Below are 25,278 nucleotides of genomic sequence, written 5' to 3'. Positions count from 1 at the left end.
GCCCCTGCCCGCACCCGCCGGAGCGCAGGCTGTGGAGCGTGGGGGCAGGGGTGTGGCAGGGCAACCCCGTGTCTGCAGATTGCCCCTTCGCCTCTGCCAGCCTGAAGGGGCTCGCTGCCCCTCCTCAATGGACACTGTCTCAGAGCTGGAAGGAGTGGGCAGCATGGAGGGTGAGTGACCCTGGGGCTGGGCGTGGGGCGTGGAGTGGGATATTGACACAGGAGCCGTGGGCCAAGGAAGGGGGCAGGGGTGGCTGATCACGATGGCTGTCCAGATCCGGACACTGTGGCAACTTTAGTGTGTGACAGAGACAGAGACACTGTGAGACGGGGAGAGAAAGACCTGGGGTGCCTCTGTGTCCCAGTTTAGAGAGAGAGAGAGTGTGTGTCTGTGAGAGAGAGAGAGATGGAGACAGAGATACGCAGGGGGAGAGAGAAAGACCTGGGGATACCTCCATGCCCGTGTTGTGTGTGTGTGCACCCACACTGTCCCTTGTGCCTGAACAGAGGATCATTTTAGATCAGGTGAGAACAGTATGGCTATTAGCTTTAGAAGAATTGTCACAACTCTGCCTACTTGAAGTGATGGAGGTGGTGGGGGAGATGGAATTCCAGAGATCTCCATGCAGAGAGACATTCTCTCCCTAGAGAAAGGGGAGGGAACTATGGACCTAACCTCCAGTACTTTAAGGGATAGTGGCCCAAGATAAGGCTGCTTGTTCCAACATTACTAGGTGGGCGTCCAGGCCCCTCTCAGCCATTGTGGGCAAAGGGAACTACATTTAGACTAAGAAACTGGAGGACTGAGGGCTGGTCCACTGGCTTGCTGTATGTCTTTGAGATGGTGCTTAAACCTTTCTGTGCCACTGGTTACTCATCTGTTGAATGAGGAACTTGCATTCAACTGGTTTCACAGGGTGGCTGGGAGGATAAAATAAGGTAAGACATGTACAAATTCATCTCAGTAAGAGAAGTCTTCTGCAAGAGGTAATAAAATCCTAAAATTCCAATAAGTAATCACAAACCTTCTGTCAATATAGAAAAGGGAGTTTTATAGAAAATCTTGTGAGGCTGTGTATTAGTCCATTTCTGTTGCTTATAACAGAAATACCCGAAACTGGGTAATGTATAAAGAAGCAATATTTATTGCCTACAGTTTTGAAGGCTGGGAAGCCCAAAGTCCAAGTAACACATCTGGTGAAAGCCTTGTTGCTGTGTCGTGATTCTTCACAGCAAAGCAGGTGTCACATGGCGGAAGCAGAGAGACAGAGCTAACTCCTCTCTCCTCCTTTTAAAGCCCTCAGAACCATGACCACGACCACCATTAAACCATCAAAGGATTTATCCATTTACTTGGGCAAGGTCCTCACAATCTAATTACCTCTTCAAGGCTCCACCTTTCAATGACCACAATAGGATTTCCTACCCTCTTAACACTGTCACTGTGGGGACCAATCTTCTGACACATTGTATTTGGGGGAGACACAATTCAATCCATAGCAGTCTGCATTTGTAGCTTTCCAATGAGCTAGGATTTGAAAAGCACACACACAAAAGATGCACGAGGAATGTATAATCCAGCAGGAATCTGGAAGACTGGCAAAATCTGTAAGAATAGTGTTAGCAAAGCCCCAGTCAACAGAAGCCGGGGGAAAGACAGAGCAAAGAGTTTTCCAAGTCTAAATGAAGATAACATGAAAATATGCTCAGGGTTTGGTACACAAGGGCAGTCAGATCAGGGCTCAGGCAATTTCATTTCAAATTGTGGAATAAAGAGCATACAGAGGAAAGTGAAACCCAAGATAGGTGAATGAGAGGAATAAGGCGTTGAGTGACCTCCAATAAACTAACCTCTTGAAGCCCAGACAAACGACAGCCCGAAGTCCTGGGAGCATTTGCAGATGTAATCATTGCTTTAGAGGAAATTACAGAGAACGAAGCAAATGCCAGAAAATTGAAGATGAGCAAATGTACTGATTTTCAAAGGGGAGGAAAGATAGATTTTTTTAAAAAAAAACTTCTAAACTGCTGAGATCAACTGCTGTTAAAATTCCAGAAGAATGGGCCGGCCCGGTGGCGCACTGGAGAGTGCACCGCTTGGGAGCATGGCGGCGCTCCCGCCGAGGGTTCGGATCCCATGTGGAGACCGGTTCCTGCTCACTGGCTGAGCGCGGTGCGGGCACAACACCGAGGGTTGTGATCCCATTGCCGGTCCCCGGTACGGGCGCGACACCGAGGGTTGCGAACCCGTTACTGGTCAGTAAAAAAAGACAAAAAGGAAAAAAAAAAAATTCCAGAAGAAATCATCAAACATGTAGTGTGCGCTTAGGAGACACTAAAGCAATCACACACCTTAGAATATTTTTTAAAGGGAGACATCCTTCACACTTGCAAAGATGTGTTCCTGAGTGTGTTTATTACAGTGCACAATGGGAAACTGTCTAAATGTCCATAAATTCAGTAAATTAAAGATGAGACACGCCTGCAATGGCATGTTATGCAGACATTAAAAACTGTGCTTAGGAGCTAGCCAGTTAGCTCAGTTGGTTAGAGCATGGTGTTGTAACACCAAGGTCAAGGGTTTGGATCCCCTTACTGTCCAGCCACCAAAAACAACGAAAAAACAAAAACTGTGCTTCAGATTTTGTTTATTGACATGGAAATATGTCTACTGCCTATTGTAATAAATAAAAAGCAGGTTTTAGAATATGTCTATCGTATGATCCCCTTTATGCAAAATGATGTAGATTTACTATTGGAGATATACATACATAATATATGCAAAGAGACGGTCACTAACATCTTCATTTGGATTCTCTTGCTTCTGAAAGCATGCCCTAAGACAAGGACTCGGGTATAGGGAGTTTATTTGGGAGGTGAGGACAGGAAGCATGGTGAGAAATGAGGGCAGTGAGATAGAAAAGGGAGAAAGGTTAAGAAATGGGTGTGTGAATGGGCTGGTTTTAGCTGTGGGTAACTGGGGGTTCTGTCCTGCAGAGGACTCTTTGGGAAAAGTACAGAATGAACCCAAGGTTTGTCCCACATGAGATGGGCGCCGACTGCTATTTGCCCCTCCCCACTAGCTGAGGGTTACTCTGCTGCTGGAGTTCTGGGTTGTTCCTGTTCATGGCTTCTGAGAAAGCAAAGCAGAGAGACCCCTGGGTTCAGGCTGGATGGGGCGCTGGAGGTGCAAGGAACTGCCTGCCCCAGCTGACATCTTTGGGCCAAGGGGACACGGCAGGAAGCATCACAAACACATCGGCCACACAGTTGTCTCTGGGTATGAGATTTCAGGGATGTTTACTCTTTTCCTATGTGGTGCTCTGAACTATTTTATAAGCACATCTTTTAAAATAAAAACAAATCAAAACATTTAAAAAAAGAAAGATATAGTGCTCATTAGGAGCTGACATTAGTGCTTCCTAAGAACAAATGAGGCTAAAATGTACCAAATTTCCTCTTTCGGACTGGGTTTGTGAGAGGTAAAAAGATGAACTACAGCAGTTCAGCAGGACACTGCAAAGATCTCTCATGAAAACCTGTAAGTTGATGGACAGCAGGGGGAAGGAGGTGGAGGACTGACAACAGGGCTTTCCTTAAAGGCTTGATGTCTAGAGGTTCCTAGGAGGGAAAGTACAAGGCATGCTTTTCAAATCCATGGACAGGAGCCATAACAACCACAAGGCAACATGTTCAAGATATAAGGTCATCTCAACCTACTGGAATGACAGATTGAAATCAAGAAAATGAAATGTAAATGTAAGTGAAATGTAATGTCCTGAATTTAGGTCCTAAAAATCAATGCCATACATTTCAGATGGGGAGAGCTGGCTTGCATTCTTGAGAAAAATTAGTGGAGGGGAGGGGCCTGTCAAAATGAGCTGATGAGTGACAAGATGGGCCTGGAGCCCCTCTCACTGGGAATCCTGGGATGTTGGAGTGGGAAAAGGCAGGCAGAGGGGGATGATCCCAGGGACAGGGGCTCACCCTTCTGTGTGGCTCCCGGCAGCAGAACTGGGACTGGTGGAAACAAGTTGCAGTAAGACAATTCAACTTGACATCAGGAAGAACTTTCTATCACTCAGAGCTGGCATGGAATCTGTCTCCCCACCAGTTCCCACTATCCAACTTGAGCAAGGGAGACTGATTACGACTGGGGGACACAAAGGGGAATTTTGGGGTGGCTGTACCAAAAATGAGGGTACTTTAAAAAGTTCACGGAAAAATAGAATTAAAAGATAATATGAATCTTTCCATGAACTTTTCGAAGTACCTTCTTACGGCCTGGAGGGCCCTCTGCGGGTCCAGAGCCTTCTCACAACACCTGACGACAGATGCTTCGGTCTGCCGAGCCCCCTGCAGAGTTGCTGCGCCAGCTGGGCAGTGACCCCTTCCACTGTTCCCCACTGGGCCTTGACTGTGGTGTTACGCTGTGGGATAAGTCAGCAAATCAGATCCACTCCCCATCCCAGTCCGAGCCCGAACCCAGTCTAGTGGCTTCCTGGGAGCCCTGAGCAGCCTCCACGGCTATCCCCCCAGCTGGAGAGCTCTGTGGCTGAGAGAGTCCCATGGGCTGGGAAGGAGTATGCCCACATTGGCTGGAGGTGGGCACACCTCTGGGGAAGGAGCCATGCAGAGGAAAGAGGTCACTGGGGACAGGAGGGCAGAGGAGCAAGCCAGCCCGTCTCCCTCCAGCACAGGACACAGTAGCATCTTGGAGACCCAGGGGGTTGCTGCTTGTTCATGCCCCTTGGAAATGCTGCTGCCAGAGTCACTGTGCCCTATTCTTTTCCACAAAGCACTTCATCATCTGAGAGCTTCCCAACCAGCCTGAAAGGTGGGCAGGGAAACAGCATCAGCCCCATTTAACAGATAATGAAACTGAGGCTCACAAGGTACAACTAGCCCTGGTTTGAACTATAGCAGGTCTGCTGGCTCTTTCTGCAAAATGGCCTAGATTCTGTGGACACTCTGGGGCTGCAGCCTATGCAGAGTCCAGCTATCCAGTTTTGTCCTGAAGACTTTCTGCTTTTTCCTGTCTTGCTGGGAGTGGGGAAGGGAAGGGTGTCAGCTGTTGCTGGGAAGGCAGAGGCCAGGTAGGTGCAAGTCTGGTTCTCACTGGGACGTGGTCTGTCTGATGGCATTTGTCATACTTCCAGCAGTGAGTTGAGGAGAAATGCAGTAAGTATTTCTGCTCCAATCATGTGTGGCCCATTCTATTGCAGACTCCAGACTATTAGAGGTGGGAGAGGCCTGTGGAAGCAGCTGCTCAACCCTGATTTTACAAATGAGGAAACTAAGGCCCAATGAATGGAACTGATAACACAGCTAATTTTTACCAGATTTACTTAAGATACAAATATGAAAGAGTTATTCAGTCTCTCCTTCTCGAAAGGTTTTGTTGCCTTCTTATTAATAACTGAAATTGTACCATTAGACCTTTGCTTTTTCTGATTTAAGCATTTACTCCTTTTGAAACACAAACACTGAAAAGAAACAACACTTAAGCTGTTGTGAATCGTTTCCTCATCCATGTAAATAAATTTATCATAATCTTTTGTAAAAGAAGATCCTGCTAGGGATGGGGAGAGAGAAAACAAGTAATGTGGGAGAGAGATGCTAAGATTTTAGGTGGTGATGCCTGCTTTGGAAGTATTGGGTGGAGGAAGAATGAATCCCAAAGGAGTCAGGTGTCCTTTTCCATCACTTCTCAGTTGAGCACAGAATAGCCCTGGTTCTGACTCTGGCCACCATGTGCCTACATCTTTGAGCAAGGTTTTAGGTGATACATGCAGTATTCATGGTGTCAGTGTTGTAACAGGAGACTCAGGGAGCCAAGGTTTCCCCTCCTTCCAAATCAATGATCCCTAGTTGCTGCTAATAGACACTGGAGATTTTTATAGGTGACTTGATGATACCCAGAGAGAATGAGAAAGTGGTTGGAAGTGGCAGAGCCAGAGCAGGAGCTTTCAAACTCAGACCAGGTCTTCTGGCTTATTTGATGGACCCTGAATCCTAGAGTCAAGCAAAACCTGGGGCACTGCCACTGCTGCACCCTGTACTCTGACAGCAAGTCTCCTTGTCTTTGAGTTTTGACTTTCCTGAGAAATGCAGATAATTTTCCTTCCCTTGTCAGAGATAGCTTGATGTTGTATAAAACATATTCGAACAATAATGAAAATAGTGTCTATCAGAGCCTATGGGATACAGCTAAAGCAGTGCTTAGAGGAAAATTCATAGCCTTCAGTACCTATATTAATTATCAACATTAACAGGACCTTTGCCAGATAGTGGGGAGCATTCCAAACTGAATTAGGCATAGCTTCTGTCCCTAAAGTATTTCCAGCTTAGTGGAAATTAAAAAACAAACAAACAAACAAAAAACTCTACTTGTAGCTGAAGTACAAAGTGAAATGTGACCACATTGCAGGTAGACTGAACAGGCAGCAACAGAACCCAGAAAAGGAGCTCCAGAGCATATGTTTAGCCTTACCAGGAGCATGAGAGAGGAAAATCCCTCACTCCCATCCTTTCCCCCTCCTTAAATCTCTTCTACCCCCATTTCCTAAGACCTGGAATTCCATTAAATGGGCTTAATATGTGATAAAGGCAGTTCAGTGTTCACTGACAGTTAAATGACTTGTATCAGAAACTTTCCTGAATATAGGTTTTGATGGGTGAAACCTGAGTGCTCCTGGGGGAGGCAAGGAGAAATAAAAAGGCCTCAGAGTAGGAGAAGGGGAAGTATAAAAAGAGGCTTGTTTGAGGCTCCCTTTGGCTGCCCTGGGAACTCAGCTCTCAGAATCTTTGGCCTTTGCCAACTGAAATGATTCTTGGAAGGCCTACCTGCTCTTACTCACCAAGAAGGGAATGGGCTTGCAGAATCCATGCTGCTGTGGGGGTGCCTGGATGGGGTAGGTTTGGCTCAGTCTGCAGGAGGGGCAGTAGGAGGTCGTAGGTTGGAGGAAAGCTCCTTCCTCATGGATCCTGCTACACATCTACCTTTCGTTCTCCTGAGCAGCCCTAACTCAGGCCTTGCTCAAGCTTGCTTCCCTGAAAACAAACACAAATGAATTGGATCCTCACTGTGACCCCTTGGTTCCCCACAACTGCCTGGCAGATAGTGCAGTCAAGAAGCAGCTTGTACGTCTGCGAGGCCCTTTGTAACATACTCTGGTATCTCTCTGAGCCTAGTAACAACCCCATGAGATGGGGAGGGGCAAGAAGCCCAGGTCATCCACGTTTGAAAGTCAAGGACACAGGGATGAAATGGATTTCTTTCCAGTTCACATAGGAGTACTAAGGTGTGGCATGGGGATTAGGGTCCCCTATCATCAGTCCCTGAGCCACCCCAAACTAAATACACCTTTCTGTAAAAACTGTGCAGAAGCAACTTTAAGACAAGTTCCCAAGCTTTTCCTTCAAAACAAGTTGCCCTCCCCTACGCCCTCTTATATGTAGTGAGTGACCACCGTTGGGCCACTCTCAAGGTCAAGCTTTCTGATTCCCTGTGCATCAGTACAGTCTCCATGGAAGATAACATGGCCTGTTAAGAGGCAGTGGGGAGGTGGGGAGCATCTAATCTGGGGAGGAGGAAACTTGGGTTCTATGGTGCTATCCCTGTGCATCCCTGCCCCTTCTGCTGTCCCTGGGATTCTGAACCTGGACTCTGCAGACCCCCTGGAGGTCTAAGGATGATTAACTTTAATCTCTTTATATTAGCCAAGACACAGGTTACAAGCAACAGAAACTGGTGCTGGCTAACTTAACTGACAGTGGGAATCTATTGGAAGGATGTGGGTAGGTCATCCAGTGGAAGGAAAAGCATGTTACTAGGACCCAAAGTCAAATCCAAAGCAGAAGATGTCTGACTGGCTGTCCTTTGGCCAGGGGTGGGTACAGACTCATGATTGATGGTCCTTTAAAAACTGTACGCAAGGAGGAGGGCTAACTTTTCAAGGGAAAAGTCACTTTGCTAGAGGGTAATGGATGCAGACTGAGCCAAAACCCTGAATGCCCACCCCTCCCCTGAAAGTGCATGTCAAACATCTGATGCTCTTTTTGAGAGAGAATCCAATGCTTTTGAAGACCATAAATTCCTTTGGACAAGGACCATTTCTTTGTACATCAGCAGAAGGCCTTTAAGGTAGCATCTGTGAAATGAATTAAAATGCATCAGAGTCTCAAAGACTTTGATGACCCCCAAAATGCGAAGCCCCACTAAACCTGACTGTGAGTGCCTCAAAGGCAGGGACTGTAAATTCAGTGGTTCTTAAATCTGGCTATATGGGGAACTTTTTAAAAAATACCAGCACCTGAAAACCAACCCCGATCCAGTTGGGGTGGGGGTGGGGGGCGGGTGGCATGGTGGTCTCTATTATTAAAAGCCACATGACTTTGATATGAGTCAGAGTTGAGAAGCACTGACTAATCAGTATTTTATCACATGTATCAGTGTTTCCTTCTGATCAGAAAGGTTAAATACAAGTAAGAAAAAAGAAAATAAAAATCACTTGAGGAAACACCACCCCCTGTTGACAAACACTTAATATTTTTTATTCATCTACAGTTCACACAAACACACCCACCCACACACACACACACACACACTTTTTAAATGGAATAGGGATTTATAATGCATGCACGTACTATTTTGTAAGCATTACAGTGCATGTTCAGTATTTTTCCCCATGCCATTAGACCTCACTCTGTTCCTTAGGAGAAAGCCCTAGAAGTGGAACGGCTGGATTTGGGAGTGCGCCCTTGTTAGGGTGCTGGACGGATGAGCCTCTGCTGCGACGGCTCGGCGGGTCTGTGCTTACATCCTCAGTGCGCAGCCACGCTCCAGCCCTTACTTTTGTTTTTTTTTGTTTTTTTTTTGTCTTTTGTCTTTTTCCGTGTCTGGCAACGGATTGCAACCCTCAGTGTTGCCCCCGTACCGGACCGGGGACCAGCAACGGGATCGCAACCCTCGGTGTTGCTCCCGCGCCTTGCTCAGCCAGTGAGCGGGAACCGGTCCGTATGTGGGATCCGAACCCTCGGGCGGGAACGCCGCCGCGCTTCCCAAGCGGCGCACTATCCAGTGCGCCACCGGGCCGGCCCTCCAGCCCTTACTTTTCATCTCTGCCAGTCTGATTGAGGAAAAGCTTAACCTGTTTAAAGCATTCTCCAGATGATCCTGATGTACGCTCCAGTTTGAGAACCACAAATTTTATTTAAAATTGCATTTCTTAGGTTACAAATGAACTTGAGCTTTTGTTTCGTGTGGGTGTAGCCATTTGTCCTTCTTTGTGCTTTGTGCACATGGCAGTCCCTCATGTCAGCCGATCCAGGCCCGTGTTTACCCTGAGGCTCTCAGGAAGTGGGTGGTGAATGGGTGGGCCCCAGGTCTCCAGTCTGGGCTGAGCTCCATGTGTTACCCGGACAAACAGGCAGCTGGCGATAACAATGAGGCAGGAAGGTAACTACGAGCTGGAAGGCTGTGAACTCAGGGAAACACCCATACCGATTCTGGGCTAAGTCCTACATTTTGGCATTGTTTTCTCTCTCTCACATCTTTCAGGCTTGTAGGGAGGCCCCAACCAAGAATATTATAGAAATATTATGTGCACAGCCATTGTGTAATTCACTAAGCTAACTCATACTGAGTGCCGTGTGCGCCAAAGAGCTCCAAGTTCTTTTCACACGTTATCTCATTGAATCCTCTTTTATATGTGTTAACTTATTTTCGTTTGACCAGTGAGGAATCTGATTTCCAGAGAGGTAATATGACCTACCCTAGGTCATAGCCAGGAAATGTTTGGAGTTTCTATTCTCTTTTTTGGCAACTGGCTGGTACGAGGATCCGGATCCTTAACCTTCGGTGTTACAAGACTGCACTCTAACCAACTGAGCTAACCAGCCAGGATGTGTTTCTATTTTAAGGATGAGAATGCTGAATTCCCACAGAAGTAAGGATGCAGGAAGGAGGGCTGGGACTGCCCGGTCTGTGTGTATCCACTACTGGAGCCTTCAGTCAAAGTCCTTTAGCTCTATGGTTCTCAAACTGGAGCATGCACTGGAATCGTCTGGAGGAGGATGCTTTGAAATTTAAAACAGAGATAGCTGGGCCCCAGCCCCAAGGGTTTCTGCTTCTCTAGGTCAGGGATGAGGTCTGAGAATTTGCCTTTCTAACAAGTTCCAGGGGATGCTGATGCTGCTGGCCGGGGACTACACTTTGAGTGCAGTCAAACCAGTGTGCCCCTGTCTTATCTCCAGCCCAGGGCTTTCAGTGGCTCAGAGCCAATCTCTGAGATCATCACAGTGTCCTAGAGACAGCTATTATTATATTCTGAGACCTCTGGGAAGCTCTCCGAGTAGGGGAATGGCTTAATTGGGTTCAGAGGATGACAGTTTTATAGGATGTAACCACAAGGGCACCTGTCAGAATCCCAGAAAGGACAAGTCAAGGGTGTTAATGAGATCTCTGGCTGCTGGCATGGAGCCCAGGCGGGGTGAGAGACCTGTCCCCCGCCACCCCACCCTGCCCCCCTCCACCCGTCCCTGCCCCCCAGCCCAGTGAATTGCCAAGAATAGGAAGGGTTTTTTCCTCTCAAGAAGAGATGACTGTGCTGTGCTGGAAGCTGGGCTGAGTCTGGAGACAGGTGCCCAGGCTTGGCTGAGTCTCTGGAGATATGCAGGGTGGCTCCCAGGCACTCCCCAGGGACAGACTTTGGGATATGAGCTCACATGTGGGCCAAGTGAAGGGCAGTGGGGGACACAGACAGACTGGAGTCTAGCCTGAAAGGCTCTGGCAGTTTCTTCTGCCCACTCACACCCACAGATTTCCCCCAGTTATGGGGACTGGTTCAGAGTTGACTTTCAGGCTTATCAGGGATTAGCTGCCTGTGGAGTCTCCCAATAGGCACTGTGACAGGTGAAAACTCTCATGGGGGTTCTTAGTGGAGGGGCCTGGAGAAGGCCTTCCAGCCCCAGCACTGCCTGCTTTAAGCAGGACCCTGTCACCTGGTGTCAGTATCCAGCTTGCCTTCCTTTTTCCTTCCTACAAATGTTTATTCATTCCATAATCACTGATTGTTTATTGAACCATTTACTTTGGGCACTGACAAGATGCTGGAGACACTGCCACCAACAAGACAGGGAAAATCTCTGCTCTTCAGGAGTTTATTTTCAAGTGTGGGGGAAAAGACAATAAACCTGAAAACAAAATATTGACATTAAAGAACATAAACAGGATGCTGTGAAAGATAATAGGACGGCACCTACTTTAAATATAGTAATCAGGTTGGGCTCCTCTGGGAAGACAACATTTAAGCTGGAGCTAATGGAGGGGAAATGCAAAGGCCCTGGGGTTGGAAAAACAAGACTGCATGAGAAGCTAAGAGGATGGCCAAGGGGAGAGTAGCACTGGGTGAGGCCACAGAGATGTCAACAGGGGTCAGACCATGAAGCGTTTTGGAGGCCATGGTAAAGAGCGTGGATTGTGTTTTAAATGCAAACCCTGATGGTGCCAGCTCATTGGCCCTGTTCCTTGAAGGGTGTCTCTAGCCTCCAAGTCCCACACTTCCAGTGGGCCTCCAGGCTGGTGGCTGAGGTCTGGTGAGACAGAAAAATAGTCCCTAGAGTCTCTTCATCTTCTGGAACAGATCACATTCAGTCCCAGAGAAAGGCAGGAGGAGAGTTTATGAGACAACATTGTGGGTCACCACAACTAATGACTTCCCAGGAGAGCTGTGCCACTCCCTTCTAAACATGGCTCGGGAAACACACTCTAACACTGGGTCCTGATTCAGAGACACAGAGCAGGGCCAACCCTGCTGTCTACTTGCTGTGGCACCTTGAGCAAGTCACAGGCCCTCTCTGATCCCCATTTCAAATGGGGCTAATGCTAAATCTGCTCACATCATGGGGTAGCTTGGAGGGTTAAATAAAATAATAAAGTGCTGTAGTTCAGGCTCATGACTCTGGCAGGTGGGACAAGTGTCTCCATCTTTGTACTACCAGGAAGCTCTGTAGTCACCAGTGAGACCAAAAGTGGCATGATGAACAGTACATTATAGCCCATTTGGGCACAGCCCTGAAGGCCAACCCTTTTGGAGGTGCTTCCCACGGAGAGGGAATTGTGCTGGAAAACGTAGGGGTTGAAGCCCAACAGCCAAATTCTATCATCAGGAAGTGTGTCAGGGTCCAGATGATCATGCACAGCAAGAAAATCACAGCCTTTGTACCCGATGATGGTTGCTTGAACTTTATTGAGGTAAACAATGAAGTTCTGGTTGCTGGATTTAGTTGAAAAGATCGTGCTGTTCGTGACATTCCCGGAGTCTCCTTTAAGGTTGTCAGAGTAACCAGTGTCTCTCTTTTGGCCCTAAACAAAGGCAAGAAGGAAAGACCAAGATCATAAATTATGATGGTGAAAACACAGTAGTAATATATTTTCATATGCCTAAAAAAGAATAAATAAAATGAAATGAGATAAAATAAATAGATATGGAAGTGCTTTGTTCAATGCTATGCAGATGAAGCAGCTGGTCACAAGAGGGGGTGAAGGATGGGTGCAGGTCTTGGCTTCGCATTTTCTTCTGGTGAGTTTCATAGGCCTCTGCTCCTTAGCCCTGGTTCAGATCCTCCTCTTTTTTTTTTTTTCTCTCCTGTCTTCTTGCCTTTTCCAACTACAGTTCTGTGGAGGTGAGGAGGAGGGACATCAAAGATTTTGAGGGTGTAACAGTCAGGTCCCAGAAGAAAACAGTGTTGCACTCAGAAAAGGTTTAACTGAAGTGAGTTTAATGGAAGACTTTACAGAGGGGAGGGGAGGGAAGGGGTAAGCAAACCAGCAAGGAATGGTGACATACCCAGGGACTAGCAACCCCAGGAAGCTGTTTCCTCCTGCAGGCCCGATGTGCAAGGAGAGGGAACAGTGCCACTGTAGCCTGTCAAGGGCTAGAGCCATGGAAGAGGAGTCAGCCAGTAGGATCAAGCTGTGGCCATAGAAGAAAACAGCTGATGGCAGAAGTGGGCCAGGGAGAGAGGGAGTCAGGGGATAAACATGTGACCTCGCTCTTCCCCTGCCCTTCCATCTCCTTTAGTGTCTCCCATTCAGCCAGAAGCCAGAGGGAGGGGAACCTGGGTGATGCAGTCCTTAGAGGTTAGCCTCAGGGGCACCAAGCAGGGCCACAAAGGATGGAGCCTGGCAGTGGGGGGCTAGGGGGAGTTGGGGAGGTATTAATGGAAAGTAACCAACATTGGGGAATGAGTCATGGGCAGGATGGGGTGTGTGAGATTGGGGTTTGAGTGGTTGTGGGCTGAAAGTCTTAGGTCAGTGCATCCAGTTGCAATTGGAGTTGGGCACATGATCAGGTCCTAGGGTTTGGTCAGGGTTTGGCACACAGAAGGGTCTCACCAGGGGTGGGAAGTTAGTCATTTCTTCCTTGGGTAGGGTCCTGATCCTTATGCTTCCTTTGTCCTAGGGGAGCCCTCCCAGCCTCCCAATGACAGCTGGCCCCCAAGTCAGAATGGGAGTAGCTCTGAGGCCGCCCTGGCTGTGAACCTCACCTTCTCTTCCTACTACCAGCACTCCTCCCCGGTGGCCGCCCTGATCATTGTGGCCTACGTGCTCATCTTCCTCCTCTGCATGGTGGGCAACACCCTGGTCTGCTTCATCGTGCTCAAGAACCGGCACATGCGCACCGTCACCAACATGTTCATTCTCAACCTGGCTGTCAGTGACCTGCTGGTGGGCATCTTCTGCATGCCCACCACCGTCGTGGACAATCTCATCACCGGTGAGTGTGGGCCATGGGGAGTGTCCCACACTCCTCGGCTAAGGCCTGAAATGGAATCTTGGAAATCGGAAACCGTGGCTGGGCTGGCCGCTGGCCAAGATTCCATTGTCTCAAACTCTCAATACAGTCCACTAGAAATAATAGGTACAATGAATTGGTCATTTTCTTTGTGCCAGGCTTATGTCACATACTCTTCATGCAGTATCTTAATTAATCCTCACAACAATCCAATGGAGGGTGATTTGTTATTATCCCCATTTTATGGTTGAGGAAACATGCTCAGAGTGGTTAAGGGACTGGTTGGAATTTACATAGCTGATAAGTGTTTCACATACTCTTCATGCAGTATCTTAATTAATCCTCACAACAATCCAATGGAGGGTGATTTGCTATTATCCCCATTTTATGGTTGAGGAAACATGCTCAGAGTGGTTAAGGGACTGGTTGGAATTTACATAGCTGATAAGTGTCAAGGTCCACATTCTCACCCCATATTTCTAATCACTGTACCATTCAGTCTCACTCTTCCATGTTATTCCCATAGATGGTTCTAGAGCCAGTGGGAATAAGTGGTAGGGAGGCAGGTCTCCTCTGAACTAGGACCTAAAAATCCACTCATCTGAGCTGTTCTCCCACAGGAGAGAATCCTGCCCTGTAGGGAATGAGGTCCCTGTCACTGGTACTATCTAAAATAGGGACTGGCCAGGCACTTGACGGGATTTGGTAGAAGGTATTCGAGCACAGCTAGACTGCCTGGCCTCTAACTTCCTGCCTGTGCATCCTACAGTTGTCAGAATGACACCACTGTCATCTCTCTCTCTCATCTGATCGGGCCTTTCTTGTTTTTGAATCCAGGTTCCCCTCACCTGAGACTCCCTCCCTCACCTGAGACTCCCGGTGGGGAGGGACTCGTTTCCAGAGCTGTGGAGACCCCTAGAGGTCTGAGCCTGCAGAGTCTGAGCTCAGAGCTCCCAACAGCGGAATCTGGAGACTGAACAACCCCATTTGGAGTAACTTACCTGACTCTGGGCAGAGGGAGCTGCAGCCCGAGTTTCTATAGGTGCTAGGACCCAGGAAGTGGAGCCAGGGCGGAGTCAGCTCCCCTTGGTAGTAGTGGCTCTGCCTGGTGGAACCTTTACTCCCTGCTGAGTCCCAGATGCCTTCAGCAATGCTGAACATAAACTGCACAGCCTTCTCCTTCCCAACACACACCCACACACCCACACATGCAGAGATGCACACACGTGCATGCACATAAACACACACACACCAGTCAACAGTGATATGGTGAGGTCACTAGTTGGGTAGAGTGGTGTCTGCCAGTCCTTTTCACACACTTAAATTTTAAAATTATTCAGACAGGTAAAATGTTCACATGGTTCAGCAGTCAAAAGCTACCAAAAGTATCCAGAGAAAAATCTCCCTTCCACCCCTGTCCTCCAGCCTCCCAGCTCCTCTCCTCTGAGTCAACCAGTGTTGCCAGTTTCTTATGTCTCTTTCCAAAAATATCTTATGTGAGTACAAGCAAATTAAGGAAATGTTAACTTTCCAGTCAGTTCTGCACCTTTACTGTTTTTCACCGCTTAAAAACATATCATGTATGTTGTAAGATTTATTAAAATCAATTTAAACGGAGTTATTCCATACTAATAAATAAAAGAGTTTCTCATTCTTTTTGCAACTGTTTAGAATTCCATTGTATGGAGGTACCACAATTTATTTTTAACCGGTATTTAGGTCGTTTCTAATAGAATCTTCTGCAATTAAATAAAACTTCATACCGCTTCTCTTTTTCTTTTATTAATTTATTTTTTTAACTCAGGTGCAGGGAGTTGAATTATTCATGTCCGCAGTTCATGGCACTATGTGACTTCACTGTGTTGTGAAGCCCTTGGTTTATTTTTTTATTTATTTGTACCCTTCTCCACTCTCTGACCCTTAAATTTGTGCCTTTTTGTTTGTATGCATTCTTAGAAAATGTGCTGTTACTGTGTGAATGTTTTACATTTAAATATTTTTGTTAAGGTATTATAATTTAACAAACCATAAAATTCACCTTCTTTTAGTGTACAGTTCCATAAATTTTGATGAACATCTACAGTCATGTAGCTACCACCACAATCAAGATGTAGAACAACTTCGGCACCCTAAAAAGCTCCGCCTTGTTTCTTTGTAGCGGGCCCCTCCCTCCACCCCTGGCACCATCAAGCTGTTTTCTGCAGGGACAGAAAACCTAGTTTTGCCTTTGTAAGAATGTTATATGAGTGGAATCACATAGTATGTAGCCTTTTGATTCTGGTGGGCTTTTGTTTTGTTTTCCTTTTTTACTTTGAAATGATTTTTGATTTAAAGAAAATTTGCAAAACTAGTACAGAGAGTTCCGATGAACTCTTCACCCACCTTTCCCTAGTGTTAATATGTTAAATAATCATAATACAATGACCCAAACCAGGAAATTAGCACTGATATGATACTACTAACTACTAAAAAGCATATTTTATTTGAATTTAACTAGTTTTCCCACAAATGTCTTTTTCTAGTTCGGGATCCAACCCAGGATCACACACTGTATTTAGTTGTTTTCTTAGTTTCCCCCAATCTGGGACAGGTGCTTAGTCTTTGTCTTCCATGACCTTGACACATTTAAAGAGTACTGATCATTTATTTTGCAGAATATCATGTAATTTGGGTTTTCCCGATGTTTTACCATGATTAGATCCAGTTTATACATTTTTGGCAAGAATACCACAGAAGACATGTTGAGGAGACACATGATATCTGTATGTATTAATAATATTGGTGATAATTTTGATCACTTGGTTAGGGTGTTGTCTCTCAGGGCTTTCCACTGTAAAGCTACCTTTTCTCCCTTTGTAATTAATAAGTATCTTATGAGGAGATGTTCCTCATTATACCTTTGCCCACTAATTTCACACTCCATCGATGATTCCTGCTTACAATAATAATTGCTGTCCTGTTTCCTCAATGATGATTTTCTATTAGCATCATTCCTTCTACAATTACTCCATGGGTTATAATCCAACAATACTATTATTGTTATTATTATTTTTTGCTTAAATTGCCCCAGATTTGACTACTGGGAGTTCTTTCCAGTTGGCTCCTATGTCCTTCCAACATGCTATCATGATTTTTTGAATATTTCCTTAGTTTCTGGCACCACAAAATGTTCCAGGCTCATCTTGTATTTTCCCTGCTCCAGCCCTGGAATTAATGATTTCTCTAAAGAGCCCTGTTTTTTTTAAAAAATGAGGAATAATATTTAGAAACCAGGATCTGGGTTCTAGTTGTGCTCATTGCTACTGGGGTGTCATTGTTTCTAGGCCCTCTCAGGGGACAGAGCTAGGGAATATATGTATACTAACAAGAGATTTTAATACACATATCTTTATTTCTATATCTATCCATCTGTATGGATATTAAAAACAATAAGTTCATACTAATAACCTCTGATACCAATCCAATTTCACAAGATTCATTTTAACTTTCCCCTTTCTCTTATTTGTAACTTCTTTCTCAGACAGTGAGAAATCTAGCTCTATTTATCCACAAATATATTTACTTATTTGTTGAATCTTTGTATACACATAAGGATTGCTAAGCATTAACTTCTGTGATTTGAGTTTGCCTGATGTTTTCCCACAACTAGATCCAGTTTATGTATTTTTGTCAAAAACATCACAAATGAGAGTGCAGAATTTATGTATAGTTCTTTCTGTCTTTAGTCTTAGAGTGTACAGTCAAAATACTGTTTTCCAAAGTTATTTAGGTTCCCCAACCCCTCCAATGTGGTTATATTATGCATTATAATACAATTAGGTTTACTTGTTATTGTTTGTATTCCACGTCGGGTTCTCCCACATCCTGATAGATTTTAATTATTTATTTTTTGAGGATATGAAATATTGCCCTGGTTCTAAGAAGTCAGAGCCACACAAAAAGATATACTCAGAGAAGTGTCACTCCCTTGTCATCTCAACTACCACATTCCGTCATTATTTTCATCCTATTCTTATCCCCTCCCTATATAGGCAGACAATCTCATTATTTTCTGATTTATGCCTCCTGTATTTCCTTTGAACAAATGAGAAGATAAGTGCATATTTTCTTTTTTACATGAAGGGTCATAGACTATACTCTTCCTACTTTGTGTTTTCCAGTTAATATATGCTGGAAATCATTACATATTGGCTCATAGAGGTCTTCTTCAGTCTTTTTTATAGCTGTATAATACCACAGTTTATTCAACCACTTCTTTCTATGAACATTCATGTGGTTTCTGATATTTTGCAATTACAAACAATGCTACAATGCATAACCTTGGGCATATGTATTTTGTGTTGCTGGAGGTATATATTTAGGGTAGATTACCGAAGTCAGATTGCTGGATCGACAGGTAAGTCCCTATGTGGGTTGTTAGGTATTGCCTAATTTCCCTCCAGAAGGGCTGCGGCAGGTTGCATTTCCACCAGCAGTGTTTGAGAGTACCCATTTCTCTGCAGCCTTGCTGTGGTCATTTGCATTTTTTAAATTATGAATGAGGGTTGAACATTTTTTCATATGTTTAGGGGCAGTTTTCAAATCTCTTGTAAATTGTATCTTTTCACACTTTTCTATCAGGTTTTTAGTCCTTTGTTCCTCAATTTTTATGAGTTCTTTATATATTTGGGTAAAATCACTTTGTGGTATATGTTGCAAATAATTTCTCTCTGTTTGTCATGTGTCTGTGACTTTGTTTATAGAAGTTTTTGCTATGCAATTAAAAAATGTTTATATAGTCAGATTTACCAATCTTTTATTTTATTGCCTCTGGATTTTGTTTCCCTATACATAGTTTAAAGAAGGACTCATTTTTTTCCCCCTAGTACTTGTACGGTTTCATTTTTTACATTTAGACCTCTAATCCATTTGGAGTTTATTCTTGTGTATGGTGTGATATATATCTAATTTTTTCAAATGGTTACCCAGTTGATGTGGCACTATTTATTAAAAAGTCATTCTTTCCCACAGTGGTTTCAGAACCTTCATCATGTATTAAATTTCAACTGTAGCTGGGTGTAGTGCTGGGCTTTCTATGCTATTCTTCTGGTCTGTGTATCTATTCACATATCAGCAGCACACTGTTTTAATGACAGAGGTGTGATAGTATATTTTAATGTCTAGTAGAGCTGGTTCCTGTCTAAAGGTAGAGCAAAGACAAAATGCCCACCAAACTGAGAGGGTATCTTGAGACCAAAAAACGAAGCAGGTACGTCCATGCAGTAAGGAAAATTTTAATTAAGAGGGTAATTTACTTACAGGGTAATGGATCGGGAGGGCAGTGACCCAGGAGCATATGCAAAGTTTCTCCATGACACCACCCTGGTTGAGCCCAAGTTTATACAGTCAATTTACACAAAGCAGTGGAGAAAGCCAAGAAGCAATTGTTAACTAAGATACAAGCTAACTTCACTACTTATGACAACGATTATTATCTTTGGTGGTCTTGTGATGCAGGTGTCCAGAACAACTGTTACCATGCCAGTACTTAATCATTAGGTCCCTTCTTTATACTCAGCAAGCCATGTTTGCCTATTGTTCTAACTTCCTTATCTAGTTATCATGTAAATTCTGTGGGCAGGGCTCACACAAAGGACACAGCACGTGGGGAGGGCTTTCAAGATGGAGTAAGTTATGATCACAGTTTCACACTTCCCCCTGGTGTTTTTTCAATGCCTGGATAAATTGTTAATTTAAATGAATGTTTCTGTGTTATAGATCTCATTCTATTTCTTATTTTTTTGCTAAGCCTTCTACCCATGTTGCTGTGTGTACATTTGATCTGTCGCTTCTCATCACTGCCTGGTACTCCACAGTGTGCATCTACCACATTTTACCCTCTGGTCTGGGGTAGACGCTGGGGTGGCCTCTACCGAGTGGTGAGCTAGAGCCAGCTGATATCAGCTCATGAGAGCCAATCATGCACATTTCTTCCCAACTCTCTGTGTCCAGTGACGTCATGTTGGTAGTTTGAACTTTGCCATGTAGGGGGTTTTACACCACAAAAATTGGCAAATGTTACAAACTAGGGTTTTTTGGTTTTGTTTGGGATTTTTTTTTTCGAAGAGGTGATTTACCAGTACACCACTGCCTCTAACTCTCCATCATTACAAATAATATTACAGTGAACATCCTTATGGACTGTGGGGGAATGTCTTAAGGATATGAACCCAGGAGAGGAATTGCTGGGTTTGCATGCACACAGTTTTCCAAAATATAACCAGTTTGCTCTCTATAGCACTGTTGACTTTCCATGACACTTAAACTCCCCAGCATCTGGACCTCACTCTCACCACAAATCTGTAGTGATTGAGGGGCAAAGAGACTGTAAGTTAATCTCTCCCTCAGTTTTCTTATCTATAAAAAAGGGAACAATGACAGCGGTTGTTGTGAGGACTGAATGAGACAGTGCCAGGTACTTAGTAAGTGTGTAGGCAGAAAGTCAGCATGCAGGAGGCTGTTGGTGGCAGGAAGGCCCCAGCCTTGGGAGGGGACTCCTGGCCCAGGCACGACAGACAAGAATCAGGTAGGGCCCCTGGCCTAGAGGGGCAGAGACACCAGGCAGTTACCAACACACAGCCTCAGGGACCTAGATGTGGACCTGACACTAGTCCTGAGGGCAGGTGAGGCCCAGGTCTTCTGACAAAGCAGAAGCCCTGGAATCAGAGTGAGAATACTAGGTAGGAGGGGCTGGAGCTACTTTTACATCTCCCTTCCTGGTAGTAAGGATTAATTTGTCCTAGTGGTTCTCAACTTTGGCTACCACTCAAATACACTGGGTAGAACCCCAGAGATTCTGATCATAAGTGGTCTGTCATGAGCCTGGACTTTGGTTCTTTTCAAAGCTCTCCACCTGATTCTAATAAGCAGCCAGGATTGAAATCCACTGGCCGAGAACCTGAGGCAGGGGTACAGGAGCAGAAAGCCAGGCAGGGCTGGATGGATCTAAAGCTCATGGAGAGAAATCATTGGTCAATACAAAGAACATCTCCAATAGAACTGTCCACATTGGTATGGGCTGGTCAGCTCCTCATTCTTGGAAGTGTGTAAGCTGAGGCCAGGTGACCCTTAGCAGGACATGGAAGGAAGACTCGAGCTTCAGAGTGGACCTGGCTTAGACAGGGTGAGGTCTTTGGCCCTTGGCGGGTGGGCATCTCTCACTCTGTGGGGGCCTCTGTCATTGCAGGGTGGCCCTTCGACAATGCCACATGCAAGATGAGCGGCCTGGTGCAAGGCATGTCTGTGTCAGCTTCCATTTTCACACTGGTGGCCATCGCTGTGGAAAGGTGAGTTTTCCCAGCTGGATTATCCCTGGGCCATCTGGGGCCAGGCACTGAGAGGAGCCACTGTCTCCAATGCTGGGCTGGAGGAAGGGCTGGGGCTGCTCTGGGGTAGGTGGTGCTGAATCCTGAGCCATAAAGTGAAGGGTTGTGGGCCAGCTGCTCTCTAGACTTGAGGGGCATATTGAGGACACCACCGTTTCCTTCTGGAAGGTCTGGAGGCAGCTCCTGAGGAGGTTAATAGGGATTCCTGGGGCCTGTCAGGGGCTTGAGAGCAGTCCTTGTTTCCTGAGTGGCAGGAGTCCTGCCACCTATGTATGAGTCCCAGCAGGGGAGCCAACCCACAAGGTAGGCCTCGGTATGGCTGGAAGGGTTTCTTCTTGCCCCTTCACTCCACCCCATCACCTGCTGGTCCCTGGCAGTCCAGGTCTTACTTGCTCACCATCTCCACCCCATCTCTGGCCACTTCCGGTCTTTCAGCCTCAGATTCCATCAGATTCTCTGATAAACGTGGGTCTGCTAATGTGGCCAGAGGTATGGAATGGAGCCAGGGGTCAAGGAGGCTTTGCAAACAATGAAGCACTGAACCAATAAGTCTTCCTCATGGCACTGAAGTAAGTCCTGCTCCCCCCAGCATCTTTAGTGGTGTAAGGTAAGGGCTCCATCTGGGTGCTTTCCCCAGGGCATGGGAGGCAGGCAGGTAAGCTGGAGGTGGCTTTTGTCCTTGTCACAGCCTAGCTGTATGATGTTGGGTAAGTCACTTAACTACTCTGAGCCTCTGTTCTTATCTGTCAAATGGTAAACACTCTATAGGGTGGTTGGGAGGCTTCAGTGAGCTTCTGCTTGTAAAGCTTTTGCACAGTATCTGGCACAGAGTCTAGATGTCATCTGTTAATATTATTTTACTTCTTCCTTACACTCAAACGCTCTCCCTGTTCCCTCTTCGACATGGCACTTCTTAGCCCTGCTCTTTCTAGAATCTAATGTTCTTATCCTCTTTCCACCTCTACCCACACCAAACTCAGTATTTTATAACACAGTGAAGTAGCCATCTAGGGTGATGGAACCAGGTTCCTCTCTCAAAAAAGCCACTAACTAGCTGGGTGATTAGAAGTCCCTTCCCTACACTGACCTTTGTTTTGTTATCATGGTGGAATGATATGAGAACATGCACCCTCTCCCAGTGGTGTTTGCAGTATTCTTCAAGTCCCACCTCCTCCAGAAAGCCTTCCTGGACTGCCCCAGGATTCTCCTCCACCCATTAACTCCTACTGCACTTATAGTCGGTACTGTGCACTTTAAGAATTATTTATTCTCTGGAGACTTCTTGAGTGTGTGCTGCTATGAAGCCAGTAGGTCAATATCATAGAGGTAGAGACAGCAAGGCTTGAGTCAGGCCACGGGAGAGGTAAAGGGTGCTGTCAGGCCAGGGGAAGTGTGGGCGGGCAGGAGGGCAGGACACAGTGTAGTGAATGAGAAGGGGTGCTCAGCTGGGAGTCAGCTCTTGATCTGTGTTCTAGTGCAGGTTCTGCCCTTAAATAATCATGTGATCTTATAAGAAAGTCCTTTCCCCTCACTGGGCCAGGTTCCCCTCCATTAAACAAGCAAGCTTGACTAGACGGTCCTTAGGTTTCTATTTTCTGGCATCAGTAGATGAGGAAAGACATTCTGGGAAGTAGAAGCCCTTCCTGTTTCTCCCTATTGGAAATGTCTCAAGTGTGGTAAGTGTAACCTCACTTTATCTTCACAACAACCCCACAGAGTAGGCCATAATATTGGCCCCGTTTTCCAGATGAGGAAACTCAGCAAGATTTTTGAGTAATTTGCCCTTCTGGTCGTTCATTCATGCTTTTATCTGCACACACTCTAGGAATATTGAGATGAAAAGGCATTGCACCTGCCCTCAAAGAGCTTGCAGTTGAGCGGTAGCCTTTGATTCACATGCATCCGGGAGGTTTTCACCTCCTCTGCCCACCGAGCAGTTCTCAACTCTGGCTGCACACCAGAAACAACCCAGGAGCTTTTAAAAAACATGATGCTAAGGCCCCTTCACAGACTAATTAGATTGGAATCTTTGGCTGGGAGAAACAGGCAGAGATACAGTTTTTAAAATGCTTCAGGAGATTCTAACGTGCAGCGAGAGTTTACAGCTACTGGTTTATGTGGCATAGAGGAGCAAGTCAAGTCTGGGTTTAAGGCTGGTCCTTGAGACCTGCTAGCTGTGTTGCTTAACCTTGAGCCAGTTGCTTAACACCTCTGAGGCCCACTTTCCTCATCTGTAAATTAAGGGTGTAATAATAAGGCTGAGACATTCTAAGGAGGCAATAAATGGTGCAGACTTGCCCTAACATGGAGGTGCTGAGGGAAGGACACTGGCCAAGATGACATAGGGATATCCTGTAATGTAGTCCCCACACATGACCTCCCAAGGCTCTCTGGAGAATCCATAAAGTTAAAAACTGTATTCTTTGCTACACCTAATTGGCCTACAGCTAAAAACTACTCTTTGATACAGAATGCTAAAAGTTGTATTCTTTGGTACCCAATGCTCCAGCCCAGAGTGCGCAGACCGGTCGCTCTGCTGGCTGCGAGTGCACCGCGGGCTTCACTGTTCCCACACGGTCCGCAGTCTCCTGCCTTCTCCCGTAAATCCTGTACTTGCCTTTGATCCTTTGACTAGTCAGCCGGCTGAGCTGACTCCCTCCTGGGTGAGAAACGCATTTGCTGGCAGACTTAGCCGATGAATGGGCTGTTCTGTGACACCGCCTTCGGTGCGGTGATGAAAGTCCAGCCCACGTCCCCCGCCCCGCTCCGGGGTCGCGGTCCTCCCGCCGTCCCCGGGCCCCGCGCAGACCCTGCCTCTCCTCCCGCCCGCCCGGGTTCCGCAGGTTCCGCTGCATCGTGCACCCTTTCCGCGAGAAGCCGACCCTGCGGAAGGCGCTGGTCACCATCGCGGGGATGTGGGCGCTGGCGCTGCTCATCATGTGCCCCTCGGCCGTCACGCTGACCGTCACGCGCGAGGAGCACCACTTCATGCTGGACGCCCGCAACCGCTCCTACCCGCTCTACTCGTGCTGGGAGGCCTGGCCCGAGCAGGGCATGCGCAAGGCCTACACCACCGTGCTCTTCTCGCACATCTACCTGGCGCCGCTCGCGCTCATCGTGGGCCTGTACGCGCGCATCGCCCGCAAGCTCTGCCGGGCTCCGGGCCCGGCCCGCGGCGGCGAGGAGGCGGCGGAGGGCGGGCGCGCGGCGCGGCGCAGGGCGCGGGTGGTGCACATGCTGGTCGTGGTGGCGCTCTTCTTCGCGCTGTCCTGGCTGCCGCTCTGGGCGCTGCTGCTGCTCCTCGACTACGGGCAGCTCAGCGCGCCGCAGCTGCGCCAGGTCACCGCCTACGCCTTCCCCGTCGCCCACTGGCTTGCCTTCTTCCACAGCAGCGCCAACCCCATCATCTACGCCTACTTCAACGAGAACTTCCGCCGCGGCTTCCAGGCCGCCTTCCGCGCCCAGCTCTGCCCGCTGCCCTGCGGCAGCCACCGGGAGGCCTACTCGCAGCGGCCCGGCGGGCTCGTGCGCCGGCGGGTCTTCGTGGAGGTGCGGCCCAGCGACTCGGGCCTGCCCTCCGAGTCGGGCCCCAGCAGTGGCGCGCCCAGGCCTGGTGGCTTCCCGCGGCGGAGTGGGCGGGTGGCCCACCATGACGCGCCGGGGGAGGGTCCCGGCTGCTCCCATCTGCCCCTCACCATACCAGCCTGGGATGTCTGAGGTGGTGAGGGTCCGCTTGGACACATGACGTCTGCACATGGTGGCAGCCTAGTGTGGAGTTAGGAGGGGGTGCCACGGTGCCTCCCTCTCAGTGGGCAGCCGCTAATGCCGTCTTCTCTACTGCCTTCATCCTCACCGGCAAATGAGGGGATGCGGGGTGGGGGGAGCTAACTTTCCCTGAAACCCTTCTGTGTAGTAGACTTGACAAACACCATCTCATTGAATTCTCAGCATGCTTTGCAAATAGGTTTTCCTTATGCCCCTTCTACAGATGCAAAAACTGAGGGCCGGATAGGCTACGTGACTAGCCCAATGTCTCTCAGCTGGAAATCCCATGCAAGCCCCATCTGACTCCAATGCCTGCTTTCTGCAAAATGACCCATTACGGTGGAGCACAGT

The 25,278-nt window shown here is 47.1% G+C and overlaps 1 protein-coding gene across 1 annotated transcript; it reads left to right on the top strand.

Moving 5' to 3' along the window:
• The first annotated feature begins 159 nt into the window (after positions 1-159).
• NPFFR1 (neuropeptide FF receptor 1) lies at positions 160-24,879 on the top strand. The gene is made up of 4 exons (XM_008591926.1): positions 160-170; positions 13,466-13,780; positions 21,024-21,123; positions 24,006-24,879. The coding sequence occupies exons 1-4, from the start codon at positions 164-166 to the stop codon at positions 24,877-24,879; spliced, it is 1,296 nt and encodes a 431-aa protein (XP_008590148.1). The 5' UTR covers positions 160-163.
• Positions 24,880-25,278: the final 399 nt, after the last annotated feature.

This window comes from Galeopterus variegatus, unplaced genomic scaffold, assembly GCF_000696425.1.
Source record: "Galeopterus variegatus unplaced genomic scaffold, G_variegatus-3.0.2 Scaffold7409, whole genome shotgun sequence".
Classification (NCBI taxonomy): domain Eukaryota; kingdom Metazoa; phylum Chordata; class Mammalia; order Dermoptera; family Cynocephalidae; genus Galeopterus; species Galeopterus variegatus.
Note: the sequence above shows the minus strand (reverse complement) of the source record. Positions and strands in the feature narration are given on the sequence as shown.